At 41.8% G+C, this 11,156-nt stretch overlaps 1 protein-coding gene across 1 annotated transcript; it reads left to right on the forward strand.

Annotated features, from left to right (window-relative positions):
- Nucleotides 1-433: 433 nt before the first annotated feature.
- TRAF3IP2 (TRAF3 interacting protein 2) lies at nt 434-9,109 on the forward strand. Its single transcript, XM_018560283.1, has 6 exons — nt 434-494; nt 2,630-2,718; nt 4,324-4,392; nt 4,528-4,641; nt 6,540-6,614; nt 8,911-9,109. Exons 3-6 carry the CDS (start codon nt 4,354-4,356, stop codon nt 9,058-9,060), a joined length of 378 nt encoding a protein of 125 aa, XP_018415785.1. The 5' UTR covers nt 434-494; nt 2,630-2,718; nt 4,324-4,353; the 3' UTR covers nt 9,061-9,109.
- Nucleotides 9,110-11,156: the final 2,047 nt, after the last annotated feature.

Below are 11,156 nucleotides of genomic sequence, written 5' to 3' on the forward strand. Positions count from 1 at the left end.
GTCGATAGAGGTAGCAGGAAACTGCAAATAATTAGAAATAAAAAATCTTAGAAATTCACAAGAAAAAAATACATTTTACAGCATAATTCGGCACAAGCAATCTAACTTTAATAGTCAAGCTACATTATTAATGTTTGAGCAGACATTTCTAAATGTATGATTTGTAAAGAAACAGAACTTGCATTGACATTTCCACCTTCTTTTCTGCCGCTGCAGAACACTGCCTGCAGCAAAAGTCTGCTTGTCACTTAGGTTTTATATATATTTGCATAAAACATTTTGATTAAAATGACTTTGATTTAAAAAAAAAATGTTCTTTTTCAGTGATCCAAATCAAGAATCTGCAAAACCTATTCAAGCCACCCCATGCCTTTTCCAGGGTCCTGATGGGCGTATCTATTGCCAAAGACCTCAATTGGGCATGCCACCTTATGGACCTCCTCCAGAAGACCCGGGAACTGGACTGAGAACAAGTAATTTACCTTCAGATCAACGTAAGTGCTTCATTATTGTATTTACTAGGGATCCACCAATACCAGTATTGGTGCCGACACTGGGCAATTTGACGAGTGCTCGTTAAAATGCCCCAATACTAAGTGCCGATACTGGCGCTATAAATTTTTTAACAGAAGTGGATGCCATGAGGTCCCATGCCTGCTGGAGACCTGCGGTGACTGTCTTTTACAGCGCTGATCCGGCCGCACATCTCCTCCTTCCTGGCGAGACGTTGCACGCAGCCCCGGCGAGACCCACGCACAGCTCCGGTGAGACCCTGCACAGCCCTGTTGAGACCCCGAACATCCTCCTGAGATCCTGCACTACCCTGGCCAGTCTGCACACGGTCGTGGTGAGACCCTGCACAGCCCTAGTCCGACCCCACGCATCCTCCTGAGACAGCGGACAGCGCTGGGCGGATTGCGCACAGCCCTGGTATAACCCTACACAGCCTCCTAAGACCCTGTTATAGCCCTGGTGAGCAACAGAGTATGTATCTTCATATTATTCTGCATATAATATATTGCTGGGATTTGTAGTCCTCTAATGATGGTGGTATTCTGCATTGCTGTTAATGTATTGCTGGCATTTGTAGTCCTCTACAGCCGGTGCCTTTCTGCATTGCTGTATAATATGTTGCTGGGATTTGAATAGCTGATGGTATTCTGCATTGCTATATAATGTATTGCTGAGATTTGTAGTGCCTCCACAGCTTGGATTCAGTGGCAGAACTACCAGGGTTGCAGCTGTGACTGGGCCCTAGTGCTCCACCACTGTCCTAAATTCATTAGTCTGCATTTTTTTGGAAAAACTGTCACATGACCTGTTAGACAGCATGCAGCCGTTGTCTCTAACATGTATCGCCAATACCGCAGCTGCAACGCACATTAGAAACAGTATCTGCAGCATGCTGTCTAACATGATATACTACAGGGATTCAAAGGTTTTATTAAGGTGTCAGATAATGCTTAGGCACTTTCTGGATACTGTGTATTACAATCACGACAACAAGAGAACCTTTACCTGGGAAACGCATATTCCAAAGTTTCCATGCAGTAAGATTGTATTTTTTTCCCACTGAAGTGCTGGCTGTTTGTTTCCAATTGTACCGCTTAATTTCTTATTTACATTATGACCTCACGTCAGCATCCAGCACACCACACATACAGGGTGACATATCCATGGCTGGTGGTTGTTATCATGTGGGCCCTTCTCCATGCTGATACTGGTCACTGTATATCTGTACTTGGCAGAAGTGGAGGTCCTAGAAAAACCGGGTCTTCCCCCAAAACATCAGCTAGGACTTGTCCGGCACAGGGCTCTTCTGCACCAATAATGTTGCATAGTTGGAACAATACCTAACTGGGAGTGTGGAATGGCTACATTATTGATCTAGAACAGGAATCATTTGTTTAGAAATAAATAACTTGTTTCAAGGCTGCATGCCTTCTTTATTCAGGAAGGGAAGTTTTTCTTACATCAGTAGTTTATTTTATTTTGCTTAATACACCCTTGCATTGCTGTATCTGTCATCAACCTAGAATAACTGTCCCATGGTTCCAGTGGTTTGTTTTTTGTGACATTAAAGTCAAAAAAAACTTTCCTGATGTTTTCATCTGTCCCTCCAGCACTGCAGCGGCTCTCCAATCCAGCGCTGACTCCTCTGTCCTTGCTGGTACTTCCTGTCCCATGGTGTCTGCATGCGGGTGCACGCGTCCATAGACTTACCTTGCCTCTCTCCTCGTCTCCCCGCCGAAAATCCGAACTGCGCATGCGCCCGCCCCAAGATGCTTTGCGGCCGCTCGAGCAGTTTCAGATTTTCTGACGGGAGCGCGCGGCAAAGACGGGTACGTTTAAACCGCTGTTAAAGCTGGGGGTTTTTTTTTTACTTTTTGCATATATCTACTGCTTACTAGCAGTAGATATATACAAAAAAACAGAGGGTTTGGAACTCTTTAAGTGCTTGTATGCTGCTCACCAACTGATTGCTATGCACCAGATATACATGCAAATGAGAGTTTGTGCTGTTCCTTCCATAATGTTGCTGATTTTGCACCTCCTTTTTGGTTTTGTGGTTTGGTTTTCTCTCTATTGATGACATCATGGTTGATCTACTATTTTACCTATCTTGCAGGTAGAGTTTTCATAACATATTCTTTGGATGCTGCAGTCCCAGTTATACAACTAGCAAATATACTCTGCGCTAATGGATTCAAGGCAACAGTAAGAACTATATCAACTGTATTGTCAAGTGACAACTATGACATATGTTTTAACTAGTATGCAACAATTTAGGCCATTATTCATGTCACACTAGTAGTAGTAGTCCAGCTAGTGGTAGTCAACAAAATATAACACAGCTGTAATTAATGGGGCAGATCAAACTATTTCTTAGATAAAAGAATAAAAATGTTCATGTTGCACTTATAAGAAACCAGAGCACACATGCTCAAACCACCAATAAACCCTCAACCACAATAGGTGCGGCTGAACAGATTACAAGGCAAATCTCTCTTGTAGCCAGCACAGAGGAGGAATTCCATTGTATCTAATCCAAGAATTAGCTTTCAGACTGAGGAATGAGCAACACTGAAACAACTCATCTCTGCAGCATGCCCCTGTGCTTGTGTTTTTTAAAGAAGATTCCCCATTTTTTTTAGGAGAACCCTTTTTAATTCTGAAGGACAAGTGTTGATACCAACCCAGTAGAGGGGCTGCATACTTGCTTTGAGGCTGCCAGCCCACTTGCCTGCAGGTTTTTCAATGACCGCTCTTCTCAAAACAGTTCCAGCACAATAGGGAGCTCCTGCCAGCAAATGTGTCCTACAGGCTTAAAAGTTGTTTGCTGGGTCATTTGACAGTGGACGTCTGTTCGCCTGCCTGCTTTCCACTTTGTAATGTACATATGAATAATACCAAAATTGGTTCAACTAACTGTTCTGCAAAATGTGATGTAGTGCTCAGTAGCATAATGGTTCAATGCGGTGGACTGTAGAGCAGCTGTATTCATATCTCTGATTTGGTCTGAAACATTGTAGGGCCAAATATGAAAGACACACGGACAGCTGTTTGCAACCAGGGCTGGAGTAGAGGAAGATTGTTCACGCCACACATTATATTCTAGGCTGTTTTCATAATTGTCTTATTGCTAAGATGCAATCAAGAACATGGAGTACCGTATATACTCGAGTATAAGCCGCCCCGAATATAAGCCGAGGTACCTAATTTTACAAAAAAAACTGGGAAAAAGTATTGACCCGAATATAAGCCGAGGGTGGGAAATGAGGCAGCTAATGGTAGATAGATACCAATAAAATTAGGTAGGGCTTTAAAGCAGAACATAACGCAGGTAATATGTTGCAGTTTTTATTGCTGGAATGTAAGTTTTTATTTATGGCCTAGTTCAGATATTTTGATTATACAAGTTATAATAGATCTATGTGTAAGATACCTTCATGCATTGACAGTTGCAAAAATTGCATCACAGTCCTTTTCATGTGTTAATTGGCATTGAAGTAAATGTCATTTGAAGTAAATGTCTTCTATCTAATGCCATTTAGTCACCACAGGTCTGAATTGGACTAGCTGGACATGATTACCTGTTTGCTGTCACATTTGGTGCCTTCAATGTTTATATTGTGACATCACCATTCTATACTGGTAAACTGACCACAAAATACTGCCTATTTTTAACATTTAGTAGATCAATTATGCAAAATTATTATAATAAAATTACAGACTTACCATAACACAGAGTCCCATAACCTCAAATGCGCTAGACATTTTTTACAACTGCTGCTTTTTTTTATTTTATTTTTTTTATTCTAGATTGACATTTTCGAGGGATCTCTCCGGGGGATGGACATCATTAGGTGGATGGAACGATATCTCAGTGATGTAAGTAAAATTAAAAAAATCATACATCCTATGTGTGCCATAATTCCATAATGACTTCAATAAGTGCAACTGATGCTTACAGTATGGCTTAAATTTGACTGCACAAATGTGTTTTTATTTTTCTGGCCTGGATAGATGGGTGTCATGATCATCATAGCGATAAGTCCACAGTACAAGAAAGATGTAGAAGAGGATTTGGGTCAGGGTAGAGATGACCATGGTCTACACACACGATACATCCACAGAATGGTGAGTACAACCTACCTCTTCTGTTACTAATAGGGGTCTATTTATAAACTATCTGCATGATCCTTCACCCTGAATTTTTGAGTGTGCGAACACTCTGTAGTTGATTCTTTACAAGGGAATGTATTTTCAATGTTTTTATGCAATATCACATTATGACCGCTAGATGGTGGTGAGGAGCATAGAAAATAAATTGCTTATTTCCTATGCTCCTTCCACTTTCTTTTCTAGGTAAGAGACTCCTCTGAGTGTCAGCTTGAGGTGGGATAGGATGGGGCTATGGTCGCGAGGGAGCTCCATCCATATGTGCATTGATTACAGCTCCCTCACATGTCCTATAGAGGTGCCTGTACCGGAGTGACTTCACATTCTGGCTGTCGGCACCTCTACAGGGCATGCAAGGGAGTTGTACAAGCAATGCACATATGGATGGAACTCCATCACAGCAGCCCACACTGGACCCCAAGCTTAGGATCCACTCCTGTTCTCGTATGGTAGGCAGACTGGGTGGACCTTTAAAAAAAAAAAAAAAAGTGTATGAGAATGTCGGTGAGATTGTGTCTCAGTGTTTTTGAGGGACCGGTCACACTAGTACAGTGCGATTTAACGCACTGTATCATGCAATCACACCTACCGTGCATTCTGGTGTGGGAGGTCTGTTGCATTACCATTAATTTGAATGATACCTCAAACGCACCTCCCACCCACAGTTCGAACGCCCGTACCGGAACAAGTGGTGCCCTAACGCTGTGCGTTCCATTGCAGTGCGATTTGGGTCTTAATGACCAAGGACTAACGTGGGTCCTGCGGTTACACAAGTTGAGAACCACTGGTCTAGTGGCCATAATGCAATATTACATGAAAACATTTAAAAAGTCATTGCACTTGTAAAGATACTAACTAAGGAACATTCATTTTGGCTTATATTCACACAGAGCTAATGTTCACAGATATTTGGAGGGCAAATGGTCCCGTGAATGGCTTTTAAATAGACCCCTTAGTGTTACTCTAATTTTGATGAGAAAAAAAAAAAACAATCCTCCCCTGACCGGTTACATGCATTTCAAGGATTTTGTTGAACCTCATTGCAGAATAGTACCAGCACCTATTTATATTTAAACTCACACTTTGATACACTCATTGATTCCTACTGTACTGAGTGGAAGTATCATTCTGCTATGTCACATAATCAGTCCCAGCGCTGTAATTGGAGAAACAAGTGTATAGAATGCCCCTATACAAAGAAGCCATGTTTGATTTTTATTTTATTTTTTGTCAGCCTTACAAAATCATAGCAGACTACTGCAGCTGGAACTAGAAATGCAATATGTTACCATTAACTTACAAAATAGTTTTGTTTTTTTTAAAGAAAAAAAATTGTGTATATGTGTAAAATACACACACACACACACACACACACACAACTGCTCGGTTTTAATACGAGTGATCTCATTAGATCACTCGTATTAAACGAGCAGTAGCTCCTACTACTCGCCCGGCGCCCGAAACTGCATGTCTCGGGCGTCGGGATTCGCTCCATAAGACGTCCTTATGGAGCGAAAAATACGGTACACACACACACACACACACACACACACACACACACACACACACGTGTGTGTGTACATTGTTTAATCATAATTGGATAACCATTTTAGAGAAACACCAATTTAACCTTAAAATGCAGTCACAAATATGTAAACTGAATGCGTATTAAAGCATAGAGCACAGTGGAACCTTCTTGGCAATACCTTTTTACTTGTTCCAGAGCTTTGACCACAGGGCATGAGCAAGCTTCTTCTCTTGTTAAATGTCATTTTGTTGCTTGTGTTTGGCTTTAAATTCATATAAAACATACACCAGATCAGCTTGTGATGTACATTTACCTTTTTTTATTCCAGATGCAGATGGAGTTCATTAAACAAGGAAGTCTGAACTTTAGATTCATCCCTGTTCTTTTTCCATTTGCAACAGAGGTACATTCTACAGGCATTTAATGCAAAAGAGCAACATTCATTGTTTATTTCAAAGTGTTCTGAAAATGTATATATTTTGTACAACTATTAACCCCTTCGTGACTGACGACGTACAGTGTACATCGCCAGCATCGGGGCTGTTTAAACAGACTCCCGGCGACTTTTGCCGCCGGGACTCTGTTTAAACTTGTAGAGCCGACTGTCGGCTTTACAACAGAAGCAAGGCCTAAAATGTGGAATATAACATGGGTGCAAAAATTGAAAAAAGGGCCTCAGTCATGAAGGGGTTAAACTAGAAGTGCATTTGTATTGTGTGTCAGCAACTACTACCTCACAAGCTAAGAGTCAGGATCTGCTGTTGTGTCCAGTTTTGTCCATTCGTACTAGTGGTGCCCAGATACATAGGATTGTAATTGAAAGATATGACAGCCGTACAATTGGTTTATAGAACAATAGATTTATAAACATGCATTATAGTGCCGGCAAGCAGATTTAGGCTGTGAAGAACAATAGTTGTCCTTAGGAAGAATCCATCTTCGTAGATTGTTTCCAAGAGATCTGTCAGCTGAGGTGCTTTTGCATTAGCTTGGTATGGTCTCTCTAAAGGTGCCCATACACTGTGCGATTATCGCGGGAAATCCTGCGATTGTACGATAATCGGAATGTGTATGAAGGCGTGCATCCGTTTTTACTGTACGGACGTCTTTTGTCTAAGGTGCATGTTAGAAAACCAGCCGAAAATCTTACGATTTTCGGCTGGTTTGTGGCATGCTCGGGAGACAAATGGCGAACGGGCCGGTGTGCGCACGCGCACACTGCCAGTTCAGCATTGCGGTCATCGGAAGCCCGCTCCTCGGGGGCGGGCTTGCGATAATCGCAAGTACGATCTGCCTGTCCAAGATGGGCAGATCGTACGTTTTTTTTAACATTTACAACCATCACAAGACTACGGTCCTGCGATGGTTGTAAAGTGTATGGGCACCTTTTTATACAACCATCATCTGCTAGATTGGGTGACCGTCATCTTATCTCTATAGGTACCATAAAGACTTTGCCCAGAGTTCTTCTTTAAGAGTTAGTCAACAGAGTAAAAGTGAAGTCTTTATATAATGCTTCTAAGCAGGAAGCACAGCATGTGTAAAGAACAAATTTGGCTGGTTGTAGATAAATACTTACAAACAACACACATGGTGGTGACTTCAGGCAGCCATACTATCTAACATTGTGCAAGCTAGTCCACTGTTGTCACTCACAGGAAGCTGGTCCAGAGCGTTGATGTGCAACCAATGCTGGGGCGAGTGCATGTATACTGGAAGTGGCTGAAAGAGGATGGAGGATATCAGCAACACTAAAGTCAGGTAAACATGCTTATATTTTCTTTGTTCAACCTGTGGGCTGAACAAAGGAAATATAACAGATTCCTCCATCCAGGCAGTGTGGATGATGAATCTCCCAGTGTGCGCTCAATATTCTGACAGCTGATTGGCTGCATGCACTGTTCGGCTGAAGATTTTCCAACATGTTCCTTCAGCAAAAGTCGATCTATTGATCAACTGCTGCCAAGGGAACAGGGTCATCAGCAGAGCGAATTTTGGCTGATTCCTGCACAATTGGTTGAAATTTGCCCTGTGCGTACCCTACTTATGATGCAAAGAAGGGATGAAAACAGTACTTTACTGAAAAGGTCTAGCTACCAGGAAAGGTGTGCACCTAGGAATGAAGGCCTTATGCCACTCAAAGTTCTACAAAGCCTCCAATCTCCAGGACCCAGAAACGTATTTAAATCTGAGACATTAGCCATAAATCCTGGAGCTCCTCGCCATGTGTATGTGAGAAACCTAGGTGAAACACACACCGTCTACAATCCTGCCAGTCCCTCACAGTATGAGGAAAAAAACCTATCATTTTAAGGTTGTCTCAACTATATTATAAGCAACTTATATAATTCTCTTTCAGGAGTTAGTCAACTCCCGCACTGATTCTCAAGTATGTTAGAAATATAACTTTCCATATGTCCCCGGGCCAACACTGCTGCTCTGTGTGTGGGCTAAATACATTTTTCTGTGCCTGATTGAAGTGGGAAGTCTGGAAAATCTTATGCTTCACATTAATGAGGATATATAAGGACATAGGCCAACCCTGTTTCTTAGACTTCCATGACTCATTGCAGGGCCATGTGTAGCCATAGCTGGGCAGTGCCTTTTTTTAAATCCGCTTTTGTTCCATTCTATCTGATTCTTAATAATTTTTATTGTGTTTTAATGTTTGTTTGCTTTTTTAATTCTTGCTTCTCCAGGAACATGTGCCTAACTGGCTAAGAAACACTCACATTTACCGTTGGCCGGAGGATATGCGGAGGCTGTTTCTTCGCTTGCTTCGGGAGGAAGAATATATTAGTGCCCCAGTTGGAGATTTACCAGTGCTGCAAGTGAGAAGTATCTGCTAGGACGCAGATTCAAGACTTGGATGTTATGACAATCATTCTATAAAACTCTGGAAAACACAGGGTTTTAGAGTGTTTGACAGCCAGTGTTCAAGAAAAGTGACACTAACACTACACCTACACGGGGCTCAAATATGAAAACAGATGAAACACCTATGTCAAGGTAGCCCCTCATTGCTTGGTCTTCATGTCCTATTAAAGGTACACTCCATTCACACATAACAGTACTTTAAAGGGACCATAAAGACACGGCCTATTGCTAAATGCTTCTATTTTTCATCATAGAATTCATCTTCTTGGCCTGGCTGATCAACTCCCCAACCCCCTTTTAGACCTTGGTATTTATTTCATGAATGGCCTTTGAAAAGTGCAGATCAGTCTGTTTCCAGCACCATCCTCTTAGTCCACTGCAGGCAAGACGCACACATTGGGGCATAAGAGGGAGACTGTACAGTGCAGAATTATGTAAAAAAAAAAAGGCTGCAGTTCTTCCCAAATAATGTATAAGACTCTTGAATCTAGCCACAAAGAACTTAAATTACATTAAACATATAATGTGTTTAATATGTTGAAGAAAAACAGAATAGACGTTCATCTTTCCTAGATGCCATCTATGATTCACTGTTACATTTTGGCATCCAGTTGAACTATGAGATGAGATTTCCACTCACCTGATAGTTCTATCCGACCTGTGACAATGAGACTGTCTCAGGTCGGCTCAGTAGATCGGGAGGTGAGCGAACAGATACCGGCGTTTGCTCACCTCTCGATCCTTTCACGGCTCTCTGCCGTGACCGGGGAGGGGCTGGATTCCCCCCTCCCCGCTCCGATCGGCCAGCGATGACTGGCAGAACGGACGGGGGAGGGGGCGGGTACAGCTGGCTCTGCCTCTAGATAGGCAGAGCCAGCTGTCACTCACGCAGCTGGGCGGATCTCGTCATCTACGTCGGGATCCGCTCCAGCTGCGGCGTCTCAGTATCCTGCGAGCTGTAGCTCGCGGTATACTGAGCTTAGGGTAACGGGAGGATGCTAGTTTGTGTCCTCCCGTTACCCTAAGGAGAACTATGGGGAAAAGCCCTAGCCCTATAGTTCTCCTTTTTTAAATCCTGTTTAGAATGAAGACACTCTTTCTGAGTGAGTAAGTGATTGTAAGACTTCCCTACTGGAGCTCCCATTCCCACCCACAACCCAAACAATTCTGCTAGGTTAAAGAAGTCTAAGCACATGCTTACTCTGCCTAATGGTAAATCCTGCCTTGAGTAGCCCCACTGCAAGGGTTAAGAAAAATGGTGCCCAGATTTCTGCTTTTAAATGATGTGTCACCAAAGGGGCTTTAGAGTGTGTGACTGGTAGGTGATAGTTTCTTTGGTGGTGTGGACTGGCATGAATGGTTTTATGTACTCTATAAATCACAGCATAATATGTCGGCACAGTATAATTATGATATTTAATGTAATTAACATTTTTCCCATTCTTATATCATGTTAAATATTATCATATTTGTAGTTGTCTACTCTTTACAGTGTTCTATACATTTTATTAAAGTTTGAAACATTTGAAAATGTAGATTTTTTTTTTTTTGTAAATTTATATTTTGATAATATATCATGTAAATGTTTTGAGTGCAGTAGATTTTCAGGAATAAAGTGTAAATAGAATTTATATACAGTATATATTTTGGAACTATTGTTTTCCCCTATGCCCCCCTTTAGCATGTGAACAATGCTACTAGGTGTGTGCACAGTGACTGCTACTGAAACAGTGCATTGCTAAATGTAAAGCCCCATTGAACACTCTTAATGTATTGCTAAATTGCAGTTACCTTGCATATACAGTTATAAATGTGCCTTCTTTTTTTTTTTTTTTTTTTTTTTTTTTTTTTTTAAATAATTGTTAAAACCCTGAGGGGAATTTATCAAAATCTGGTGCAGAAGGGCACGGCAACCAATCAGCCTCATATCTTTCATTTCCAAATCTTAACAAACAGAAGAGTGAAGCTGAGAAGAGCCTTAGGAGAAGTGGGTCACTGCTCTCTCACACAAGGAGCAGCCCAGCTCTCCTTAGTACGACATGCCCCCTGAACACTGCTCTAATATACA

The sequence above is a fragment of the Nanorana parkeri genome, unplaced genomic scaffold (genome assembly GCF_000935625.1).
Source record: "Nanorana parkeri isolate BGI_ZX_2015 unplaced genomic scaffold, ASM93562v1 scaffold445, whole genome shotgun sequence".
NCBI lineage: Eukaryota > Metazoa > Chordata > Amphibia > Anura > Dicroglossidae > Nanorana > Nanorana parkeri.

Coding starts and splice junctions, on each gene's coding strand:
- TRAF3IP2 (XM_018560283.1), top strand. CDS start 4,354: ATGGACATCATTAGGTGGATGGAACGATATCTCAGTGAT. Junction 4,642..6,539: donor CACGATACATCCACAGAATG/GTGAGTACAACC, acceptor TTTTTATTCCAG/ATGCAGATGGAGTTCATTAA. Junction 6,615..8,910: donor TTTTTCCATTTGCAACAGAG/GTACATTCTACA, acceptor TTGCTTCTCCAG/GAACATGTGCCTAACTGGCT.